This window comes from Sceloporus occidentalis, unplaced genomic scaffold (assembly GCF_023333645.1).
Source record: "Sceloporus occidentalis isolate IW3139 unplaced genomic scaffold, rSceOcc1.0.p SCAF_7, whole genome shotgun sequence".
In the NCBI taxonomy this organism is placed as follows: Eukaryota; Metazoa; Chordata; class Lepidosauria; order Squamata; family Phrynosomatidae; genus Sceloporus; species Sceloporus occidentalis.
The window spans coordinates 71,442,248-71,468,554 of record NW_028316987.1 but is presented as its reverse complement, the minus strand read 5'-3'; the positions used below and the strand labels follow the sequence as shown (position 1 = coordinate 71,468,554).

The 26,307-nt window shown below is 40.5% G+C and overlaps 2 protein-coding genes across 2 annotated transcripts in view; both read left to right on the top strand.

Annotated features, from left to right (window-relative positions):
• Positions 1-5,078, top strand: part of MINDY3 (MINDY lysine 48 deubiquitinase 3) — a 44,512-nt gene extending 39,434 nt beyond the window's left edge. Inside the window, exons 14-16 of the mRNA XM_089533307.1 lie at positions 573-660; positions 2,576-2,647; positions 3,919-5,078. Coding sequence (XP_089389433.1) covers positions 573-660; positions 2,576-2,647; positions 3,919-4,068 — 310 coding nt within the window. The 3' untranslated portion in view covers positions 4,069-5,078. The remainder of the gene's footprint in view (positions 1-572; positions 661-2,575; positions 2,648-3,918) is intronic.
• An 8,035-nt stretch (positions 5,079-13,113) lies between these two features.
• Positions 13,114-26,307, top strand: part of ITGA8 (integrin subunit alpha 8) — a 148,561-nt gene continuing 135,367 nt past the window's right edge. The window contains exons 1-2 of the mRNA XM_089533306.1: positions 13,114-13,289; positions 20,130-20,254. Coding sequence (XP_089389432.1) covers positions 13,114-13,289; positions 20,130-20,254 — 301 coding nt within the window. The remainder of the gene's footprint in view (positions 13,290-20,129; positions 20,255-26,307) is intronic.

Below are 26,307 nucleotides of genomic sequence, written 5' to 3'. Positions count from 1 at the left end.
ATCTTCTCCGGCTTGCTAGTCCAGGGATAGGAGCTTTTGGCTTGCCAGATTTGGCTCTCTTTCTGCTGACAACTTCCATCATCTTTACCCAGCATGATGAATGATAAGAAACTGTGGGAGTAGTAGTCTAAAACATTTGAATGGCCAAATGTTCCCTACCCCTTCTTTAGTGCCTGCTTAGCTCTGTTCATAAAATCAGTTCTTTTTTTAAAGTTTGTTTTTTGCAGGACAGTTCGAAAGATGATGTGTGTGTTAGTGTTCAAGATGTCTGCTTTATCTATTAAATTACTGGAATATAATCCCAGGAATTAGACAGTGTGCTTTTTTCTGAAAGCTTTACCTAATAAGGCGTAGTGTTTCAATAATTGTTGCTACTTTGATTTAAAATAAGATTACTTTGGTTTAAAAATAACTCTTTTTTGGCAACAAGATGTCATTCCTGTGCATATGTCATTAAGAGTCAAAGTAAAACAGCTTGATTGCTTTTGGCAGTTAAAAGTGTTGCAGAACACATTTAGTCATGCAAGAGTATAAATACACTGTATTTTGTGTTCCTCATCTTTTTATCTTAGTATCAATCTCATGAAGACAAAATTAGATCCAGAAGGATTGGGAATCATATTACTAGGTCCCTTTCTTCAAGAATTTTTCCCTGAACAGGTAATGTAACCATATATTTGTGTTCCTCTGATAAGTCATATGTAACATGTATGGGTCAGTGATGCATACAACTTTTAAAGCATACCCAATGTTTTAAGCTATTCATTTCCTCTATCCTTTCTTTCTCCTCCCCAGATTTCTTCCCACCATTCCATTTTGCATACCACACATCTGAAAACATTTGAAATACTACTGGAACTGTGAACCACATACAATATCCACCTTGCCTTTTCCCTACACATGTTTTTAGCAACTTTCTTTATCTACTGCTACTCTTACCATCCACTCACCTTGGCTTAACCCTTCCCAGGCAAGACCATGATGCTATTGTAGGCATTTAAATGCACATTTAAACATTTTTAGTAGCAAGGACTCTTAACACAGTAGAAGAGCACGTGCTTTGCAAGCAAAAGATGCATGGCTGACACTGTTTTTGTGCTATTTGTGCTGCTATTGGTCACTCTACACCAGCGGGGGGGGGGGGGGGGGAGTTGTGGAGAAGCTGGGGAACACTTTCTAGGTTTTGTTAGTGCCCAAGATCTGCACCTTTTAATTTTTATATTTAATTTTATATTTGGGTAGAAATACAGAAAAATTATCTATAATTGGTTTTATTCAATATTTAATTCTTTACAAATTAATTGCAATAGTAAAAATTGATATGGTAAATATAATATTTCTCTGATTGTAACTAGCCATTTAATTTTAATTTTATTAATTATTGCTTAAAATAAATCACACCCTCCACAGTTGCTTCTTATTCACAGGGTCTGTAGTCTCTTCCCTCCGCTACAGTTCTCTCTTATGGAAAATCTCTCCAACCCTTTCTTTCTCTCTGTAGGAGAATCATTGTTTTCTTTCACTTCCAAAGATCTCAGTATCTAGTTTTCTTTCACTCAGGGAGGATCACACTCTCTTTCTCTCACTCAGGGGATCACAAATCTCCCTCTTTCTCACTTGTATCTGATCCAGAAAAAATCGCATTCTTTTTTTCTCTGATGGAAAATCATCCTCCAGATATCTGCCTTTGCCACTTCCCTCTTTCTTATTCATAGATCACAATTTCTCTTCTCCCACTTTCTCACAGAGATCCTAATCTATCTTTCTTCCTATCTGTATACAATTCTCTCACTCATCTCCAAACACCAAAACCAGACAGATGGTTCACTGGAAACAGCCAGTACACACCAACAAGGTGGGGTTGTTATAGGCAAGCGTTTATTTTTAAAGTCGAAGAACCAGGCAGTACAAACAGCATGACCCTCTGCTACCAAGCTTTTATGCCCCATTCTCCCCAAGGCGATTACAAGCTTCACTAGAGAAGAATTAATGCCAATCACCAGATTTCAGTACTAAATAATGTTGTTTTCTCCAGCCCCAAGTTTCAGTGGCAGATTATAATGGATCTAATGGCATTGGGAGGAGAGGTTGGGAGCTGCAAAAATGAACCTGAGGGGCTCCAAATGGCCTGCTTTTTTCCTTGCCTTGCCCTACACAGTATTTTGCATTCAGTGGAAGAGAATCAATGGATGTTTCCCTGTCAGCATTCGAGCTGGATTGGCCCTAAATAAAATCTAGTTGTTTATTTGGTTGTTAAGCATCATCGTTCTTACAATAGAAAGAGACAGCATCCCAAATTTGAATGTTCTCACTTAGGAGGCCAGTGGACAAATGATACAGCAACTGTATCGTATACTGCAATCATATCCATGTTTACTCAAATAAGATATTCAATGATACTTGATGTCTGGTAAGTGTGCACAGTTACCACTTTAGGGGTTTGCCTTTTTTCCTGACCTGCATGTTCTCTTCCCTTGTGTTACATAAATGTGTAAAATAAATACAGATTAAGGGAAGGTATAAATTGTACAATATTAACCTGCACCTTGAAACTGACTGTCTTGGGTGTTCTTAGGATTCAAAGGTTCAGGAGTCATTCACTGTCTACCACTACAATGGATTGAAGCAATCTAATTACAATGAAAAGGTATGGCAACATAAGGATAACATTGTTAGGAGTAGTATTTCCTTAATATGGCAGTTGCATGTTACAGCTGGCATTTCCTGGAAAATAATTTTTCACTTGGGACTGTTTTACAACTGGAGTACTGTCCATGTGATAAAGCAAAATACTAATATTCCATGAGTGACTGCATTTTCTAAAATGAAAGTACAAACAGAGAAATAAAATGCCAATGATTATTAAGCTGTTCAGAAAAAAGGTCCCTGCTGCAATGTTGTCACAGCTTTTTCCCTCAGTCAGAAAAAAGTAAGCTTGTTAGAAATATTATAAAAGCTTTAATGATACTCTAGAATGTAAGCAGAATTGCCTTTATTTGGGATGGGGGGCATTTAAAGTCTCAAAAAGTAAATAATTTAGTCAGTTATATTTATTTATTAGTATTTGGCAAACAAATATCCCAGCTTTGTTTTAAAATATATAGAAAGTTACTCTGATTATAGTTCTTTAGGGCTTAATCTATCTCCATTGTTGTAAGGTTTCTCTGCCATATTTCAGTCATGATTAGTTGTTAGCCCTGTATATAGCATGGAACATACATGGTTCCATGCTGATTGCTTTAAAGGTCTGGTGTGTATCTTCCAGAAGTCAAGTTTAGATGCACAGAGACAGTTCCTACCACACCTATACACTGAGAAATAGTAGCAGCAGGTTGTTGCAGACAGAGGGAAATATACAAAAAAAAAAAAAACAATTTGAAATTTGCTTTTCAAAAAAAGGAGAAGAAACATAGTCCTGTCACTATGGCTCAGGATGAAGGAAAGCAGAAGCAGCCTAATTTTGAACTCCAAATAGCTGAACTTTATCCTATTCGTGGGGATGGTCCAGAATGGAACTCCCATGGATATGGAGAGCCAATTGTATCATATTTAGTAAGATACAAGAATATTAAGAGTCTTATGGTCCAAAACATACTGCAGAAATAATCCAGTTTGAGACCATTTTGCCCTGCCTCAATGCTAGGGAGTTCTGGCAACTGTAGTTTTGTGAAACAATTAGCCTTCAAATAAACTACAGTTCCCAGGATTCTGTAACACTGAGCCAGGGCAGTTAAAGCAGTCTCAAATTGGATGATTTTCTGCAGTGTGTTCTGGACCAAGGAATTTATTCCATATGGATAATAAGGTGTAGAATGTCAATTTTAGCTTTTGTGGACTTTTGAGTGTAAAACAGCTGTTTCTGATGTCAAAACATTTCTGTCCCGCAGCAGACTAAACTAATTAATTCCATTTTGGCAGGTCATGTACGTTGAAGGTACAGCGGTGATTATGGGCTTTGAAGACCCAATGCTACAGACTGATGATACTCCAATCAAGCGCTGTTTGCAGACAAAATGGCCATACATAGAACTGCTATGGACCACAGATCGGTCTCCCTCATTAAATTGATGTTCAGAAAAGACTTTATTCAAATTACTGTCCAATGTATTGAATGGAGGGTATGGGAAGCAGCTGCCTGTATTAAAAACAAAAACAAGCAAGCTATATTTTGACTGTGTCGCTATACACTGGTGTCACTGAGAAACTGTAAATAAAACACTTTTTCAGTGTTAATTAGAATATTTAATTTTTTTAACAATTGGACTGATTTATTTTTTACCAACTAGTTCCTCTTTGGCCACTGTAATGCAGTTAAAATGTGAGTTCTCACCCAGAATCCTCCCTGTTCAGCCTAAAAAGAACCTGAAAACAGTCTAGTACTGCAGCATCTCCATATTAGGCTTTTTAAAATTGTCTTAAATAGCATAGTATTCACTTCACACAGTTGTTCAGCCATATGTTATTATTTAAATCAGACTGCCTTAGGGTGCAACCCATTTCAGAATCCCAGCGCACAAGCCTTACTGAAATGAATGTGGGCTGTGCAGCAACATGATGGTGCTCTTACATTGTTCAGGGAAACTGCCAAGTGGATGGTGGCCTACACTATAGTATCATAGCTTTGGGACTAGATTGACATTTGCACTGACTATGTTTAGATGAGTTAAATGTATGCTGTTTTCCTCTAAATATCCAAATCTACATGATTTTGTTCAAAAGGAGGTAAACATTGTGAATTCTTAAGTATGACTTAGCTATAAATGGTAAACACTATTTATTGGTGGTGGTGGTGTTCCCATACTTTACCTGCTGGGTACATTAAAAGTCAAAGCAGAATTTAAGAAAAGTAAATATTAATATCCAAAGCCGTATAAAATAAATGTTTTAAAAACATAACAGCTGAGAGAGTTTGTGCTATGATTTTTGAGATATTCATATTATTATTGCCAAATACCTCTTCTCATGATGTCATTAAACATACGCCAGCACTATTGTATGTGTTTCATGCATGGAAGCATCTGTTGTTCACATAGTATAGTCCATTATTTATTACCTAGCAAGGCCTAAATAAAACAAAAACCTACTTAAAATGTGGTTTAGTGGTTTCCCTCTTTGCCTTTCTGATTTATATTCACATACACAAGTACGCACGTGTCACAATGTATGGATATTGTATAAGCAGTAACATGTGTTGGTTTTTTTTTTAAATGAAGTATGATTAAGGCTATCTTGTGCAAAATAGTTTAAAGTCAAGTAAATATAATTCCTGGAGGGCTCCTGATAAAAAAGCTCCAGAACAGGCCCATTCCTAGAATATTAAGAGAAGGCATTTAGAGTAATGCATCATGTCCTCTTGTGTGACTCTCTCCTTCACCTCTCAGTTTTCTGTTTCTCCTAGCTTCTCTTTCATTTTGGAAGGATTCACTTCAATGTCACATCACCTGCATGCAGATTCTGTGTTAAGGGCTCACTGCAACTGGATACAACTGGTCTTGCTCAAAAATACTTTTTAAAGAAAGATATACTGTATTCCAAGAAATTGGGAAATAAACCATCTTGGAAAACCAAGATGGTTTATTTCCCAATTTCTTGGAATACACCAAGAAATTGATAAATGGATTAATTCACCAGGGAGTCAATAGTCAAGGTGTTCTCTGAAAAATCCCTGATTCATTTACCTTTATTACTTTCTCAGGTCCAAAATACACTGCAGACATAATCCAGTTTGAGATGACTTTAACTGCCCTAACTCAGTGCTAGGGAATTCTGAGAACTGTAATTTTGTGAGACATTTAGCCTTCTGTCACAATAAACTACAATTCCCGGGATTCCCTCGTACTTAGCCAAGGACAGCTAAAGCAATCTCACACTGCAGTTTGTTTTGAACATCTGTCTTCCCCGGCTTGTGAGAGGAGGCAGAAAGTGGATCTCATTTATAAAATGGCCTGCTAATTTTGGCTGCTATTCAGAGAAATGATGTTTCACCAGTGCTACAAAATGGGGATTTCTTTAGCCAGTGATCAGTACACTTGGAACTTAGTATGTAGTGTTCTTGGTTGAGACTACTTGGTGAGAACCTTTTCAACACAAGTGGACTTCCCAAAGCCTATCGTTTCAAAAGGTGAAAGAGATGCATCCTGTTTTTTCAGCATGAGACACATGGAGGGGGTTGTGTTGGGAGGGGGTCAATTAACACTTCTGGGCTCAGACTCTATTTTTGGCACTGATGTGGCCTAGCTGAGTTAAGTTTGTAGCTTAAAAAAATAATGCTGTTACCAGCAGGGGGAGGAGAATATTAGGTAAAAGGAGTACTGTAGGGGGAAGAATGAAGCACATGTATCGACAAATATACTATTATGCAGGAGTCATATGTCTGGGAAATTTAGTCTGTCCTTTGTTGTGTGCCCTCAAGTCATTTCTTAGAGAGACTCAAGGTGAATCTATCTCAGGCCAAGATTTTCTTGGCAAGATTTGCTCAAAGGTGGTTTCACCCATTTCTTCTGAGGCTTGAGACAGTATGACCTTACTAAGGTCACCCATTGGGTTTCCATGGTCAAGTCAGAATTCAAACCCTGGTTGCCAGGGTCTTACACTAACACCCAAGCCACACCGCCATGTTGTTTCTCTAGTATGTGCTTACTAGATGTGAAATGCCTTTTGAAATAGCTTAAGAGTTCCAGTTAAAGTTGTTAAGGCGTTGTAATCATCACTCCAGTCTCATGATCATGGAGCTGGCCTAATAATCTTTGGCTCTGTTACAGAACCAAAAGAGCATATGTATTTTTTGCAACAACAAAAAATCATTTGTACATTTCTAGTGTTTTGATGACATTCGTTTTCAAATGCATGTCCAAGGCATCATACCAATGAACTATCTTTTTAAACCACTAAATTGGGTTGGTGTTTTTGATGTTCATATATAGGCAGCAGAATTTCTTTTGGCCAGTCCTAAAGAGCAGATTTCATTCACTGTCCAGTATTTCTTCTGAAGATTCCTATGATTCCAGTTGCTGATTCAACTCATTTTAACACTTGGTCATCTACATGCCTTGAAGACACAAACGGAACAAAGGACCAATTCATAACAGGACGTTTTACTATGAGATCCCATCAGGGAATGTGCCTGAAATCAGAATTTCTAGACATGGGTAACCAAGGGTGAACTTATTTTTCTGTAAGGAAGTTGGACTGGCTATAAAGACAACGTTGAAAGCACCTGAGATACCAAAGCGAGGAGGTCTTCGAGTGCAAAAAATCCCGCTATCTTGTTTGTATTTTAAGACAGCCCTGTTTTGTTTTGACTTGGAAGAGAAGAAGGCTAGAGTTCCACTCAGGGTTTTGTTTTGTTTGCATGTTCTTCTGGGTGGGCAAGGGCCCTGTAAAATAAACTCAGACCCTCTGTTTGTGTTGGTCAGTTTCCTTTCAGAAATCCATCCTTTGTGCCTTTTTCAACCCTGGCCAGACTGGAAGAGATCTTCTTAGAGAGATAACAGTTTTCATTACGGCAATGCTACAGGAGGAAAGTGACACTGTTTCTTTTCCTGCTTTATTTCAGGGCACAAGATTAGAGCAGAAAAGGTTCATGATCAGCTGCCACTTCATATTTCACAACTACAGACTTTCTTAAGATGAATAACAATTTCCTTCTGTTTCTAGCACAGGGTTAATGCTGCTGCTTTTGATTCATATTTCTATTCTTCCCATGCCCCTGCAAAAAACAAGCAATAGAAAAATTGCAGGACTTTCTCTCAAAAAAGTACAGAGAACACAGCCAGTTAAAAACTTCTGTTCCTTTCACTGTTAAAATAGTTCTTTCCTTCCTCTCTTGAGTTCTTGATGTGTGTCTGCAATAGTACAATTGTAGGTTACCCCCCCAAAAAAAAGTTGAGCTTTGTTATTAAGAATAATAGTGGTGATGGTGATGATGCCATGATGTACCATAGAAGGAAAAATAATACATTTTTATTTCCACATATTATTTCCAAATAGGAAAGTGAGAAAAGGGTAAAGTAAACAAAACAAAGAAAGGAATGCAGATTTCAGAAACTTTATTTTTAACGATAGCTCCCAGGATTCCTAGACCAATATGGCCAGTGGTCTTGCTGGCTACGAGATTCTGGGAAGTACTTTCCCAAAGCATTGATGTTTCCACACTCTCTAAGTGATCAGTCAAATGCCTTAGCCAGATGGCAGCATTGCACTCTCTTGGTTTAGTGCCATACTTCACGAACAAGAGTGTACAAAGGGTTTCACAAGTGATCGATTTCATCCTCCCCCCCCCCCCCCGATTTCTTTTCCTATATTCATTTACTTCAGTGATAGAGAAAGTGCAGTCTGCGGGCAGCATACAGCCTGTGGACCCAGTTGGTGAACTCTGAAGTCCTTCAAAACCCCCAGATCTTTTGGGGTGGTTCCCCCCCCAAAAAAACACCCCCCTAAACACACACCTTGTGGCTCAGAACTGAAAAAATGCAGCAGTGTGACTTCCCAAGACCTCTCACACAGCTTTAAAAACCCCAAATAACCAAACTAAATCAGCCAAAAAATAAAACTGGAAGTGATGTAACATCACTTTTGGTAACTTTGAGCATCCTGGTGGATCCCTCTGGGAGAGGTGCTGAGGTGAAAAATACTCCAATCCACCGAGATTTGCCTGTCCTCCAACATTTGAACATCTGCCCCATATGGCCTTGCTTCATTATGGTAGTTATTTGACATGCCCTCCACAGAGAGAGTCAACATCTACATTGGGGTTTTTTTCAGTGCCAAGTCAAAACCACAGCATCCCAGATTTACTTAGGTGCTTCTATATTTTACACTATTTTATATCTGCTGCTACATTCATTTTAGCTTAATTTGATTATCTGATTACTTTTACCTTTTGTTGCTGGATTGATTTCATGTTCTCCTATTATTGTTTTCTTGTGATTTTATACTATATTGTTTGAATTTGTTGGCATGTAGCTCTCCACGTATTGTTGGACTGCAGCTCCCAACATGCTTCACCACTGGTTATTCTGGGTAGGGCTGGTGGGAGTTGCAGTCCAATCAACATACAGAGAACTACTAGTTGCTGTAACTTTTTAGTTGCTTAATAGTGGCCTCACTAAATTGAGGAGGATGAGGACTATCACATGATGCACAGGCCTCATGCTGTCTTGTGGATGTTCAGGGAATGATATGGCAGATGAGAGGAGTATGTTGTATCTTTTTTTAAAGTAACTACATTACTTTTGAGAAATGGGAAACCAGGACTAAGGAGAGGGGACTGGGGGACAAATTCCCCAGGGACCAGACTCCTACGGCCAATACATTGAAAGAAAAAACAATGTTGGTATCTCAACAGCCCAGAGAGTGGCTATAATGTTTGTTGCTGAACTTAAGGAGGAGGGTCCAATCATGAATCTTAGCCCAGGCCTTCTGCCAGCTCTTGGTGACCCTGCAAAAATATATATATAAAGAATGTTTTTTAAAAAACATTGTAGCTGTTGTTGATAACTGCCATCAACTTGACTTCAGCTTATGGCAACTCCATGAATGGGAGACCTCCATGTCCTCCTACCATCAAGAGCCCTGCTCAGTTCTTACAGACTGGGCTATGGCTTTCTCCCCTTGTGGTCAGTGAAAACCCCCAGTTTTAATTTAAATTTCCCTTTGATTTCTCTGATCTTGTGGAAAAGGTCTCTTTTTCTTCCTTTTTGTTGTTGTTGTTGTCACCTTCTATTTCTTGACACTTATTATTATAGTACTTTATATCCTTGAGTATAAGTCACCAATCAGTTGCATTCAGGGTTCTGACTCTATTTCTCTCCCTTTTCCTTTTGCTTTTGATCTGTCCTTAACTACTTCAACAATTTTACCTGTCATCCATTGAGGCATTTTCTTTTTGACTACAGACAGTGTCTTTTTGCATTCCTCCCGGACAATGTCCCTGGCTTCAGTCCAGAGTTTATCTGGCTCCCGGTCAATTAGACTTAATTGTGCAAATTTATTTTTCACATTATCTTTAAATTCTATGGGGATGCTCTTCAGGTTGTATTTCAACATGTTGGCTGGTTTAGTGCAGTTGTAAATAATTGCACTTGGGGGGGGGGGGGGGGCTTGCAACAGTGAAAGTAACAAATTGCTTTTTAAAAAAGAAAAAGTAACTTTTCAAATTTTCCTTGAGCGCCCATACTTCTCTGATCTTGAATCGGAAAGCCTTCTATGGATAAGTTCCCAGTATATGATTATGTATCACTTCACACTATAGCTGATAGGAAGCTCTCAAAAGTCAAATGTAGTGAAGCCAATGCAAGCTGGTGCTGACAGCTTAGGGGCAACTTACTTAACCTTAGAAATAAATTCACTCTCATTCACAGTTGTTGGATGCAGCCAAGTCATTCCTCCTGAAGCTCACAAGTTCGGGCTGCTAATATACACATCCTTTGATATTTCGGGCTTTAAAGGGAAATCAAAAAACCCAAACTCCTTTACCCTGGATGTTCACAGTTCATTCCTCAAGATTTCTCTTTTCATTGCTTTTGTTTTTGTCCTTGTCAGAGCTACAAGAGAAGCTAGTCCTTAAGAATGTACAGTAGAGAGATTTGGGAGGAAGGGAAGAAACTCAGCTGCCTTATTCTGCTTGGCCTAAATTTGAGCCCTGGGGTATTTCAAGAGATGAAAAGAAATAACTGCTGTTACGTGAAGAAGCGTAAGAGAAAGCAGGCTTGCGGCACTTTAAGAGATTACAAAAATTAAGTTGGCATAACTAGCTTTTGTGAACTGGAGGCAACTCTGTGAGCATCTGTTGGGGTGGGTGGAGATTGCACAGCTTGAAACACTTTCTTTTGGAGACTACAACTCCCACAATTCTGCAGTCAGCATGGCCACACTCCAAAACTGTAGAGGGCAAATGACAGTGGAGTATGATCCAGTGCAGCCCCCAAACGTTTTTGCTGCCTGAGACAGAGGAACAGACAGTGTTGGTGTCCCTCACTCACCCTATTCCAGATACATACAATGTTGAGCAATATACTGCTTCAGAGGGTGGTGGACTCTCCATTTGGAAATCTTTAAACAGAGTTCGAATGGGCATCTTTCAGGAGTGCATTAGTTGTCATGGTGGGGGACTGGATGGCCCTTGTGGTTCCTTTCGGCTCTATCATTCTATAACTCAGAACCAGGTAAGTTATCTGAACAACCAAGCCAGAAAAAAATCCATCATTGCCTCCCCCAACCCTTAAGAGAACAAATGTACAGTGGGCCCTTCACATTTGCAGCTTCGATTTGGGGAATTATTATTTGCAGATTTGATTAATATCCTCTCTCTCCAAGAATGGCACTCTAGGGCCTCCTGTGCAACTCTTCTGGAAGGTAACCAGAGAATCGCATTGAAGGATGTAGAGATTCCTAAAGAAAACACTTCTGTAGGCATTTGTAGGTCCTCCAGTGTGATTCTATGGTCAATATCTGGCAGATGTTGACCATAGCATTGTGCTAGAAAGTCTAGAAATTCCTAGAGAGGTGTTCTTTCAGATAACCAAAGTAGTGTTCTTTTATTTGCATTTCCCCCCACTTTCATGGGGATCCTGTGCCCCTAACTCCAGTGAATGTAGAGGTCACACTATACTGATGACAAAGGATATTAGCCATTTTGCTGCCCTTTCACACTATCCCATGGAACACAGTCTAAAGACGTACGGTGTCCTACAGGTAAAGGCAGAACAGGGCCTTTTCAGTGGCTGCCCCGCCAGAAAAGTTAGACTGGCTCTCTCCCTCCTTTCTTTTCCCAGATAAGCAAAGACTTTTCTATTCTAAATGTGACATTTGACAAGATATGCTGTAAAGCCCCATCTTACACAATGAGCTGGATATTGCTTATTGTGGATTTTAGTGAGTGTGTGGATTTTAATAAATGTTTTAACCTGGTTTTAATTTTTTCTGATTTAACTTTTTACCTTTTAACTTTTGTATTTTGCAGATTTTTAAATGTGTTTTTTAATGGCTGTATGCCATGGAATGACAATGGAAGATTTAGACGAATTAATCCTAGTTAATGAGAAAATTGAAATAGTCAAAGAGTTCCCATACCTTGGATCAGGACAGAGACTGAAGTCAAGAGATTAAAAGAAGGCGAGGATTGGGAAGAGCAGCTGAGAAAGAAATGGACAGGAAATGGACAAGATCCTGAAAAGCAAAAATATAACTAAATGCTAAAGTGAGGATCTTCCAAACCATTGGAAGAAAGAAGCTGGGAGCATGAGGAATAATAGGCTCAGGTCTAGGAAAGCTCATGCTCCCAGCTTCTCTCTTTCAGTTAGTCTCAAAGCTGCTACAAGGGCCTTTTTCATAGTGGTTTTCCAGATTAACATGGATATGTTTGAATTTGGGGGAAAGGTGGTGGTGGTGGTGGTGATGATGATGATGATGGTAATGGTGATGATTTGTCCCCTGCTATTCCCCCCCAAACTGAGACTCAACGCAGCTTACAGTCTAAAAACAATACAATTAAAAGCTAACAAAATTGACAATGAAAATGGAATTAAATTACAACATTAAAACAGATGGCGGTGATGGTGATGATGGTGAGGTGGTGGTGATGAAGGCGATGGTGGAGATGGTGGTGATGAGAGTGGTGATGGTGATGGGGTGATGATAATGGTGGTGGAGGGGAGATGGTGGATAATGGGATGGTGATGGTGGGGGTGGTGAGGGGGGTGGGATAGTGATAATGGTGGTGGTGGTAATGAAAGCGATAGTGGGGTGGTGATGATGATGGGGTGATCATAATGATGGTGGTGGGGATGATGAGAAGGGTGGGATGGTGATGGTGATGAAAGTGACAGTGGGGTGCTGCTGATTGATGATGATGTTAGAGGTGGCGATGATAGCAGCTGCAGCCCTTTCCTCCCTGGACTCCTCCTCCTCCTCCTCCTCCTTTTGCTGCTGCTGCCCTTTCCTCCTCCGCGAAGGCCAGCAGGGGGCGCCTGCTGAAGCATCCTCCCTCCTCCTCCGCTGCTGGAGGGAGAGCTGGCAGTCGGGGCTCTCCTCCTGGCTGCTGGCTGCAGAGGGCTGCTGCTGCTGCTGCTGGTGCTGGTACTGCTGGTGCTGCTGGGCTGCGGGACTCGGAGGATGGGGGCCCGGCGCCGGCGTCGCTGGCGGGGGCTGGGGCTCCTGCCTCTGCTGCTGCTCCTGGCCCCGTTCCTCCGCGCCTTCAACCTGGACCGGGACAAAGTGGCCCTTTATACGGGGCCGGAGGGCAGCTACTTCGGATACTCCCTCGACTTCTACAGCCCTGCGCCGGACGCGTAAGTAGCCCTCGAGACCCACTGCTGCGTCCTCCTTTTCCCGGACGCGTCCTACATTGGGTCCGGAAAGGGTTGTTCCAAAAGGGCATTGACACTTATATATGTATGTTGCTGCATCCACACTGCAGAGATATAACCCGGTTTGGTCTCGCTTTAACTCTTTGTCTGACTCTTTGCTATGGAACTCCAACTCCCAGAATTCCATAGCAAAGAGTCAGACAAAGAGTTAAGAATGCTGCCCACTAAATGTATATTGAGAGAAAGTGTGGTGTAGTGGTTTGAGCATCAGACTATCATTCTGGGGACCAGGGTTCGAATCCCACCGCAGCCATGGAAACCCATTGTGTGCCCTTGGGCAAGTCACACTCTCTCGGCCTCAGAGGAACGCAAACCCCTTCTAAGCAAATTTTGCCAAGAAAACCCCATGATACCTTTCCCCTTAGGGTTGCCATAAGTCAGAAATGACTTGAATGAAGGCAGCAGCAGCAACAAAATGCTTAGCCTTCTGGGAGGCTGTGATTTTGTGTCCATTGTATTGGGAGGAAAGTAAAGTAAAGCAAAGCCCACTGAGTTCAGTGGGACTGGATTCCCAACATTGGCTTTTGCTAAGAGTGCGGTGGGAGAGGACCACTGATCCATGAGATGCTCCACAGAATCCAGAGATAAGATAGTGGTAGTATATATACATGAGTGAGTGTGTATATGGTATTTGCAAATCATACAAATCAAGTTCCAATTGTTACATACAGTCCTAGAGAATTCAGTAGAGCCATTTATTGTAGTCTATGCGCCTGGATCAGTCCCACAAACAATAAAATGGATCCTTCTCCTTTTTATCTGTCTGGTGGTTCATAGGCAATGTATGCAGGTCCTTAGCTCAGGAGTCAAATCATAAACCCCAAGTCTACAGACTGATGAAGGTTTTACTGCCATTGAAGTCAATAGAAACGACAAATTTCTAGTAAAGTAGGGAAAGTCTTTAAAGCTGCGACAGGTGGACATTGTTGGCATCCTCCGCAAATCGCTTGAGTTCTGCTCCTGGGTTAAAGCTGATGTAGCCTCTCCTCAAAATATGCTGCCTACTCTTGAGAGGGTCTGTCCCTTTCAGTGGAGCATGTCTTTGAGGCTGGGACACAGCAAGAGAGGTGTGTATGCGCCGGTCCTTTAGTGACACTTTAATAGCGCTTCCAGCAACTTAGTGGAAATTGGATTTCTGCAGATTCAGCCCTACTGCATCTAATGCGACTAAAGTCTGTGACTGTGTCTTAACTGGACAGGAAATCAAACTGCTGCTGCCTGATTTGAAAGGTACACAAGGACTGTTCACCTCTCTCCTTAGACTTCAGTGGGGCTTCAGAGAAGTGATGAACTGCTGTGATTGAATGTATTGCAAGCGATGAATTGCTATGATCAAATGTATTGGGCCGACTGCTTTGATGAGCCTAGAGTACGACTTTGCACATACCCATAGTTCGATTTCTCTGTCTGATTAATGTCTGCTTGATAATGTGTGTACCAAGTCCATGGGACAGCATTTATGTTTGATTTGCACACATAAATTGCCAGTGAATGATTCTTGTATCTGAGGATTTTGGGGAGGAGGCATTCTTGGGAGAGAAAACAGTCTCCATATTTTGGAAATGAGTTGTTTAGTTTTGGAGTCATACTGATGGTCAGTGTGGCTAGCTGTGCTCTGCTTGTGAACTATAGTGTAGGTTGAATGATGACTTGGAGTAAGATGATGATGTCTGGGTGGCCACTTCTGGGGCAAGACCTATGCACTGAACATAATGAACAAATGACTTGAGCTGTGAATCTAGATGTGCCAAGTTAGATCCCCACTCTTGCTGTTAACTCATTAGATACGCTATTACCCCATACAATATGGAGTATAGTAATATTAACTTACCTTATATCAGGGGTAGGAATCATGCAGCTCTCCAGTTGCTGGTGGACTGCAAGTCCTTGGAGCTTTCAGATACGCAGTGGTGAGGAATATTAGGAGTTGCAGTCGAACAATTGGAGGACCTCCTGATTCCTGTACCTTCCTTACATGATGGTTCCAAGAATAGGATTTAGCTAGTTATTTGAACCATTGAAAGCATTATACAAAGAAGCATATTACGTTTCTGGGTGGTTTTTTGGTCACATTGACTGAGGGCTGGTCCTGCATTGGGCAGAATGAGGTGGTTACACCAGGTGGTAGACGCTGGGTAGAGAGGGGTTTGCAGCACAATGTTGAAAGGCAGAGCTGTGTGCCTCTAGTGACCATCTCTGCAGCCCCTGCTGCCATCAGTTACAGTGGTGAACAAAAGATACCATTGTTGGTGCAGAATCATAGAATCATAAAATCATAGAGTTGGAAGATCCCACAAGGCTCATCCAGTCCAACCCCCTGCCATACAGGAACTCACAAAGCATCCCCTGACAGATGGCCATCTAGCCTCTGTTTAAAGACTTCCAAAGAAGGAGACTTCACCACACTCTGAGGAAGTGTATTCCACTGTTGAACAGCTCTTACTGTCAGGAAGTTCCTCCTAATGTTTAGGTGGAATCTCTTTTCTTGTACTTCAGCTGTTCCGTGTCCTATTCTCTGAAGCAGCAGAAAACAAGTTTGCTCCATCCTCAATATGACACTCCTTCAGATACTTAAACAGGGCCATCATAAAACTTCTTAACCATCCCTTCTCAGGCTAAACATAACCAGCTCCCTAAGTCTCTCCTCATAAGGCATGATTTCCAGACCCTTCACCATTTTGGTTGCCCTCCTCAGGGCACGCTCCAGCTTGTCAATGTCCATTTTTAATTGTTGTGCCAGAACTGGATGCAGTATTCCAGGTGATGCTTGACTCAAGCAGAATAGAGTGGCACTATTACTTCCCTTGATCTAGAATTGAAAGATATAGCCATGTTAGTCTGTGGAATCAGTATGTAGAGAGATCTTGAGGTGCTACAAGATCTCTTTACATACTGATTCCCTTGATCTAGACTCTATACTTGTATTGATGCAGCCTATAACTGCATTGGCCTTTTTAGCCGCTGCATCACACTTCTGACACATGATCAACTTGTGGTCTATTAGGACTCCTAGAGCCCTTTGTTCTTCACCTCAGGCAGAGGAATTCCTATATTGAGGAGGCCCTAGTATGACTTTGAGACATGGAACTGGGCCCTATTATACTGCAAAACAGCATCTACCTGCCTAGCTGTTTTCTTAAGTTCTTGGGCAGGCTGCTCCAGAGATTGGCAGAGTGGATGCAAAATTAAAAGTTCTTTTTAAGATGAATGCTTAAATAAGCCTCTATAGGTAAGCAGTGGTGAGATGATGCGCTGTTCTCTAGTGCACCGTTCTACCACTGCTCAGTTACAGATGGCTTTAACATGTTGTTATATGCATTGTTCTTAAAAGGAACTTTCCAAGTCAGCAACAAACAGTTGGCCATTGTTAGCTGATATGGAATCTACTGTTTGTTGATGGTTAACTTGTCTTCAGTGAAAAGGAGTTTTATTACAGTGATAGGTGTCTGGGAGAAATAAAAGATGGGGTCTGCTACCAATGGCTATATGACAGGAAGGGAGGGAGGGAGATATTAGGATTTCGTGGCACTCATGCATCAGTATTGCCGTGAGCCTATACCTCCAACTTTCCCAATTTGGAAGAGTCAGTACTGATTTAATCTGCTGTCATCCCACTTTTTCAGTTGCTTTTAAATTGTCCCAGTTTCTCTCTTCTCCTGCTTTTTTCTGCAATTAAATCAGCAAAGGACTTTATCACATGGCAAGCACCTGCATCCTGTGAATAAATGACCATTAAATCCTGTGAATATCCTGCAAGATTGTGATTGTTTTCAGACAACGTCGCATGGATGAAAAGTGGAGTGATTTTGCTGCTATATTCACAGGATAATGCCAGGATAATGGTGACATCGTGCGAAAACAATCCTGCTCTTGTGGGATAGTCATGGATTTAATATCCATTTATTTACAGGATGCAGGCAATTGCCTCCTAAAGTCCAAAGAAGGGAGAAGATGGAAAGGAATTTTGTCTGTTGGCTCAGATAAAAGTCAGCTGCTTCAACCAATCCTATTGTGTGTTCTTCGTTAATAACTTTTGCCATCTTGACCACACTATGATGTTGCTTGGCCTTATATGTTGTGGTTTTCATGTGTGAAATGAGGGAGAGTAAGTGAGTCTATTCCAGGATTTTGTTGTTGTTGTTGTCATGTGTCCCCAAGTCATTTTTTACTTAGGGTGACCCTAAGGCGAACTTACCATAGGGTTTTCTTGGCAAGTTTCTTCAAAGGGGGGTTGTCATTGCCATCCTCTGAGGCTGAGAGAGTTTAACTTGCCAAGTTCACTCTGGGTTTTTATGCTCTAGTGGGGACTCCAGAGTTACTCCAGATTGTAAAGGAACTATCCATGGTGCTGAACCCTGTGTCTAAAATACTGTAGGTCCACCACCTTGGGTAAATCCTTTAAAGCATGTGCTAAAACCCAGAGCAGATTCTCTGTCTCAGTGACATGAGAAACACCAGCAGCCACAGGGGAGAGGTGTGTGAGAGGTAGTGAGGTGAAATTTGAGAATATTAGGAAAGCAAGGCAGGAAGAGCAAGGAAGCCAATAAAGAGATGCCTGGCTCAACCCCTGTTGCCACCAAGAAACACATAATCTATTGGGCAAAGTGTGATTGCACATTTCTGTATTTCCAATAGACTTCAGTATGGAGTATCCTTGTCAATTAGTTGGATCAGGAACCTTGTTGTCTCTTGTCTGCCTCCAGCTTTTATGGCTCTTCACAGTTGTTTTAAAAATATCTGCATGTCAAGGACCAATTTCACTGTTCTGGAAATCATAAGACTTTCCTTGCTTAGCAGAGCCAAAAGTTTGTCTATGAAGCAGATGTCCTGTAAACAGCTTGCAAGCAGTACACAGTCTGTGATTGTTCATTTGCATCATCTGATAAGAAGTAGTATATTCCTTTTAAAGAAAGATATTCCCATTTTAGCTTTTATGGGCTGTGACAGACCTGTCCTCAGTAAATCCCTTTTTAAAAAGCTATCTACTCTGCTAGCATTGTGACATTCTGCAGGAAAAAACTAGCAATGAATGGTGTGAAGACATATGTCTTTACTGTCATGCATTGCAGCAGTGTTAATATTTAATAACAATATTTTTAAAAATGTTGATATACTAATAATAACAAGCATCCCAATCAAGATACACATATATAACACAAAAGTTCCAATCTGTATTACAAAAATAAAAATGCAGTTTGACATCGCTTTAACTGCCATGGCTCAATGCTATGGAATTCTGGGATTTATAGTTCTGGGATATATTTAGCCTTCTCTGTCAGAGCACTCTAACGCCATAACAAACACCAAATTCCAGGATTACAGCACATAGAGCCATTGTTAAAGCAGTGTCAAACTGCTTTATTTCTGCAGTGCAGATGCAACCAAATACATTCCCTCCAAACAAATTCCACAATAAACACGCACAATATTCACATTAAAGAACATTAGGCATATACTTGATTTCCTGCTTTCTTAACATTGGTGTTAATGTAGTACCTAGGTGCCTTTAAACCTAAATTACTCAAATATCATATGTACATTTGGAAGAGTAAACCATCAGCTCACAGATCAAATCTAAAAACCAACAAGCATAATATTTTTTCTTCTTTCATGTATAAATTGTAGGAAAGGTTCCCCTTCTTTTACAAATTCACCCACTGATTTCTCCCTCAATAGAGTGGTCAATTTATCCATCTATGCTAAATTAAATCTCTATTATCTATTCCTTTACTGAAGAGATCTCCATACTGAGGAGATCTCCATTATCTCTAGGTGTGTGGTATCCTTTCTGCAGTAATCAATAATACAATACAATACAATACAATATAAACAAACAATATTATAGTATTCATATTGCATCTCAGAGTGTTTAGAGCAGGTTGCATACAATTACTTTGGTAATTTTGGATCATCTAGATATTTTGTCAGTGAATATATTTGCTGACAATATGTATCATTCCTTCCCAAACAGCATTTAATTCAGAAGAGCATTTAATCCCAAAACCACCTCAGAGTTTTTCTTGCCTAACCCCCCCCCCCCATAAATTCATGGGGTCACCATAGGTCAACAGGTTACCTGAAGGTGTGCATACACACGTGTTCACTTTTGGGGCCAGAACAGGCTGTAACTCTGAATAGATGCACTACATATAATTTTGAGAAGGACTGGATAGTGAGTGTTTTAGATATATAGAGCCTAGAAACATTGGCTTTTTCTTGGAAGATATATTTGCATTGAAATACAGATCTACTTGCAAAGGTTGTGAGCAAAAGCCGTTGTTACCATTCAGTCTGATGTCCTTACCCAGGAACTGCCTCTGCGAGCAAACAGGTTTTCAGGAAGAGTGTGCAGAAAATGAGATTTAAATAATAATTATGTCCAGCTCTTGTGCTATTGAACCCATAACCAACACTAATCTGGCTGCATGGAAACCACATGTATTTATTTGTCCTTGAAAACATACAGAAGAATAAGGTGTAGAAAATGATTTTACACTATTAACCTCTGTCATTTATTAGTTTATTTTTGTGTGCTCATAAGGGTTCAATAGCTGGTTGATTATCACTCTGCAAGCAATTGTCTTCCCAAAAAAACAACTAACCAGAGCTTGACAAAGTTACTTTTTGGGCTGCGACTCCCAGGCCAGGCCACTGGGTTGGGGAGATGCAGCAGAAAAACGCAACTTTTCCAAGTTTGGGCAACCAACATTGGCATATGAGATTCATTCTTGTTGTTCACAAACTTTTCTGAATGTTTTGCAGAGTCAGCGTCCTTGTCGGAGCTCCTAAAGCCAATACAACACAGCCAGATATAGTGGAAGGAGGAGCGGTCTACTATTGCCCTTGGCCTGCTGCTGAGTGTAAACAGATCCCTTTTGATAACACAAGTAAGTGGATGGGTTCTGGGTTGATCTGCATGGCTTTAGCACTGGTAGGATTGTTCCACTGATGTGAGCTGGTAGGATGCTTTCTCCAATGGTGTCAGTTTATCTGGTCTAAGTCTGCAGCTCCCAAGAAGAAATACCACTCTTGGATGTTTGAATCCCTATGCTTTGTGGGGAAAGTGTTTAATGGCCCTCAGGGAAATAACAATGGTTTGACCACTACGGCTTGTACTTAAATGCTACACCTTAACTAAGATGTCTGATATTTTCCTGATTTTTTCCTACCCTATGGTTACACTGGGATACTTGGTGTGTGTGAGTGGCTTGTTTTACAATTATCTTTGAGTTTGACATAACAAGTTCCCTTTTCTAAGGCTGAAATCTGCTTATAGTTATTGCTTAGCACTTCTGACCAATGGATTTTCTCTCCATTTGCATGAGGCAGAAGTTATGTTGTGTTACTTATTCAGTGATTTTCAGAAAGGAAGAACTTTATTTCAGAATAATGGAGGTTGGGTGGAAACCAGTATAGGCACAATGTGGATTATATGCACTTCAAACCCCTCTCTCACCCACCCCCTCCAACAGATGGTTTTTATTTAATTAAAGAGAAAACACATTTGAGACAATTCAGGCTGTTTATATTTTCTGTTGTTTTCCCCTTGTGGCCTGGAAAACCATTTAGTGCTGGTGTCTTCTGAAACTTTAAGATTGAAAGGTTTTCATTTAGACAGATTGAATCTTTAGAGGGGAGTGCTATGATTCATCAAGCTCAGTTTGACTTTCATGATGCTTTCATGAGTATTATTCAAGTATATGCAGCCTGATTTCTACAAACAGTGGCTTCAGAAAACATCAGTGGGAGGCAAAAATGGCCAAATTGGTAAGACTACACTGAATACACTGGCATCTCCCAGGAGAGATCTCCTTCAGGCACACTTCTTGGAAAAGTTACTTTACTGGACTATAGCCTTCAGAATCATTCAGCAGAGGAGTTTCTGAAAACTGTAGCCCAAAAAAGTAATGTTCCCAAGCTCTGGAAGTGAGAAATTAGGAATTGAAATCCAGCTTGCCTATGCAGACAAATAAGTGAGGCCCTGAAGGGCACAAAGTAGAGTCTAGATAAATAAACAGTACCTTGAGTAATGAGACCTGCCTCTGCAGCACATAAAATAGTTGAGGGTTTTTAAAACCTCTTTTTAAAAAGTCTATAATAAAAATGATTATAATGCAATAATTAAAATTGGAATTGTAAAAATCAAATCAGCCACGAATTGCAAGGTAAATTCTTTATATGAAATGGTTCTGAGACCATGGAGAGCTCAATCTTAAAGAGCAGTGCAGTGTTTCTAATGTATGTGTATGTGTCTTTACGTTGGAAAGGAATACTCAGAGGTGGTTTTGCTAGTTCCTCCCTCTGAAATATAGCCCACAGCATCGGGTATTTGTTGGTGAGCTCACATTCAAGTACTTACCAGGGCTGACCCTGCTTAGCTTCCAAGGTCAGACAGGGTATGGCACCTTTAGGGTATTTATGCTATATACAATCTCTACTAATGACCAATAAAGAAGCAGTTTTTTTCTTCCACTTATTTTATAATTTGTCATGTACATATGCAGTTTTTAGACTTATAAGTGTGCCATAAGTGTTCTCTGAGAGCACAATAACAGGGACATAGAAATCCAAATGGGAGATGTGTTTGGCAAGGTGATAGGATATTTTAAATCTGTAGTATTTTTCTCAGCTAGTTAAGTTGAGATCTATATAACCTCAAATTTAGATCAGGATGTTCATGTAGGACACTAGGTATTTTGTACTAGATCAGCAACTCTGTGTTGTAGATGTAAATTCTGCTTTAGAGCTGATGAATAATGAAGCCTTTCCCTTTGCTCTCTAAACTAGATTCTTGGAATAAAGACCCTTGGGGTAATGAAAGATCAATTGGGGGAGGACTAGGAGTTGAGTTTAGTGTAAAAGCTGTTATGGTATCAAAACTGAACTCCTGATCTGAGTGTTTGTTCAGGAACAATCTGCTCCTTTATTCTAAGCTTATGTCTGCTAATGCCACCCTAGCTACTGTTTTTCACCTAGCTCCATTAGTAGACCTTGGAGAACTCGAAAACAAAGCAGATTGCACACATCTGTTTTCAGACTTTTTCCCACTCCAGATCTGCGGAAAACATTGAATGAAGAAAACTTCATGTTACAACAAGAAAATGGTATTCAAAAATATTCTGTGTGGGTTCTTTGGGTTTTTTCTTGTTGAGAGGGAAATATTGATTGCTGTTATAAAACAGTAACACAGCATGTGCAATCCTCAACAGTGAAAACATTTATAATAAAGTGAAATGGGGCAAGGGACTTGTGAGAAAAGTCTGTGCCAGATAACCCTTTTACAGAGAGCATGCTATGGTCACAGTGTCACTGCCAATAAAGTCAATTGGTTTGGTTTGTAAATACCGCCAATAAAGGGAGCACCTGGGAAAAGCCTACAGAATCAGAGTTTAAAGAACAAGTAGATTGATAGAGGGGGGAAAGAAGTATAGGAAATGAAGCAAATAGCTTCTAGTATTTTGGTCCAGCATGGCATTGTGGCTTGAGTGCTGGAGACCAGGTACTGAAGGAAACCAGGTACTGAACCACTGCTCAGCTATGGAAACTCATAGGGTATCCTTGGGCAAGTTGCACTCTCTTGGCTTTACAAGAAGGCAATGGCAAATCTAACTGCAAAATCTTGCCAATAAAACATCATGATAGGTTGTCTCAGGGTCACCATTGACTTGAAGGTATGGGATAACATTTGGGTCCCAAGCCATTTAGATCCTTCAAGTTAAGTACAATTGGCTTGAACTGAACCTACAACTGAATAGGGAGCTAGTTAGCTGTATTAGTCAAAATTTTGGTGGCTGTGTGATACTCAAGAGTCATCTTCAAGGAAAGCCCCAGGTATAATGTTACTTATATACAGTATCTCTTGGGGCAAAAGAAGGCACTCAGCATCGTTCCTCCAGGCCTTGTAAGGAAAGCATTGATAATAACATTGCCGAACCGTGGGGGATGTTTCAACATTGCATTCTACTGGAATCTCTCTGAGCCTTCCCAATGGTGGCTACTTTATGTCAATGGATAATGAATGGGTTTTAACCCAGACTGTAAATTAGATATTGGAGGCACTGCACCCTTTCCTTAAAACAGACTAAAGGCCAAAGTAGACTCACCACCCTACTGACATGAAAGCCACTGTGACAATGTTATTGTCACTTCCAAGGCATGAGTAAGGAACTGCATTCCATCTGACTTAGGCAAAGAGAAACCACAACCCCTGGAGACAGTTTCATCCATTCCAGATTGGCAGTTTAGTTTCTGAATGAAGGACTGTTTCCCCTGAGCTCACTGTAGGCCTTGCAAGACAACAGCAGCAGGGACAGCAGTGTGTTTTGGATAGCCTTTAGCATCACATCTTTCCAGTTCGTCCACCGAAATACAAATCATGTTTTATCTGCAGCTGTGTCTCATGTAATATTTTAATTACTTAATGACCTGCTCTGAAGGTCCCTTGTTACAATGGCTGGGTGAAAAAAATTAAATTAAAAAAAAATGCTTGCAATGTCGCTCATCAGAGTCACACAAGGGAAAAAGTTAGGTGACACTGAACTGAAAAGCTCAATGTTTATATCATAGTCTGTCCCTCTGACTACCCTGCTCCCCAGCCAACATGATATCCAAGTTATTGAAGACTAAAATTTGGGAATAGAATCCAACTGGTTTTAATTTTTTTAAAGGAAAAATGTGATTGGAATTAGTTCAAATATTGCAGGCATTTTGTAGACTTGAAGTCTGTTAATATCAAAGTTTTGGGTGTGACCTTCAAAACCATATGAGTGGGGGAAGAAAGAATACTGTATTAAAACAGAGTGTTGTGAGTCGGCACTTCAAGAAGCTCATTGTTAAAAAACAACATAAATTCATATTCTGTCTCTCTAGTAATTTATTTTTGTACAGTAAAAAACAAAAGTGATTAATGATCATTATGTAAAAAGGGATTATACTTCAGGAAAGGAGAAGAAGTCTAGGATCATGAGCCACATTACTTGTTCGATCCTCAACTCTTGCTTATTCTTAAATGCTAAATGCAGGACTATTTTAACAGAATCTCACATTTATGGGGAATAGCTCTCCTTCCACCTCCAGTAAGATGGCTTTTCATATATTTTATGCGAGCTGTAATCTTTCAATGTGAGAAGGCTGGACAGCACACTTGGATGTGTTCCTCACTTCCATTGCCATCAGTAAATGACATGCAATCAACAGAGCAGTTGTGAGAAAGAAAAAATTACTGCAAGTGACTTTTAGAAAAAAGTGGTAACAATAATTCTGTTGTAAGATTTGCAATACGTAGTTTAAAATTATTCCAACATGGCTACAAGTGGATATAGGGGCATAGTAAGACTTCTGCAAGTCTGAAATTATGGGGTCATGCCTATGAGTTGGTGTAGCTGATGCTGCCAGTGAAGCATTACACAGTGCGATGTCAAGTCAAATTAATCAGAATTCAAAAAGGATGTTGATAAACTGGAGCTTGTCCAGAGGAGGGTGACCAAAATGGTGAAGGGTCTGGAAACCATGCCCTATGAGGAATGCCTTAAGTTGTTGGGGATGTTTAGCCTGGAGAAGAGAAGGTTAAGAGGTGATATGATAGCCCTGTTTAAATATTTGAACAGATGTCACATTGAGGATGGAACAAGCTTGTTTTCTGCTGCTCTAGAGACCAGGATATGGAACAGTGGATGCAAGCTACAGAAAAAGAAATTCCATCTAAACAGTAGGAGGAACCTCTCAACAGTAAGAGCTGTTCAACAGTGGAACACACTCCCTCAGAGTGTGGTGGAGTCTCCTTCTTTGGAAGTTTTTAAACAGAGACTGGATGGCCATCTGTTGAACTGCTTTGATTGTGTATTCCTTCTGGCAGGGGGTTGGACTGGATGGCCCAGCTCTATGATTCTATGCTTCTGTGATCACAGTTTATCAATGGTGGCTCCTGATCTGAACCTGCTGGATGTGACCAAAGGCTTGTCTAGACCACAAGCCTGCTTCCTGTCATAATCAGCCTTCAAGAACCCCTCCAGCTGAGAGCAACTGGTATTCAAAGCTGAGCTTGGGGGGATCACTTTTGTTGAACTGTAGAATTATCCTCCTCCTTATAATCTTCTTAGTAATTTATGTCCCACTTTTTTTATAGCCCATTATTGGGACTCAGGGAGGCTTGCAGGTGTTAGGTGCCTTTAAGTCATTTTCAACTCTAAGGCGAATCTATCCTGGGGTTTTCTTAGCATGTTTCTTCAGAGGGGGTTTGCCATTGCCATCCTGTGAGGCTGAGAGAGTGTGACTTGCCCAAGGTCACCCAGTGGGTTTCCAGGGCCAAGCTAGGATTCAAACCCTGGTCTCCAGAGTCATAGTCCAGTACTCAAACCACTGCACCAAGCTGGCTCATCTGAAAGAGGCTTAGAAAGCAGATAAAATGTCAGTAATACACACACTAATTAAATTCAAAAAGCTATTACGAAACTGATAGAATTAAAGCCATTCAAAAATTTGCTAAAAGACAGGATTTAAAAAAAAAAAAAAAACTAGACTTCTCCAGCCAGAATGACCAGACTCTGGAAGTTATAGTCCAAAAAGTAACTTTTCAAAGCTCTAATTCAGAGGAATGCTGCCTCTGATTCTAAAATGAATTATGTAGCAATAGCAAGTAGGTAAAAACAGCCTCATCCTCCACATCTCAATTATAATCCTGGTTCCCATAAGGAACTCTCTTAGGTTAGACATGTTGGCTGATTTTATTTCTTCCACGTCCCAAGCTTTAAAATATCAGTAGCAATGTTTATGTTCTTATTGCTTTACTTGAACACTGGGTTCATTTCCTTAGTCCATAAACCCTTCACTCAGTTGCATGTATTATTTTGCTTGGTTTGCTGAGTTAACAGGGGCAGGAGCAGCTGAGAGGCCAGGAGACTCAGGGATGCCCCTTGTCCTAGCCAGTGCAAACAGTGGCTCA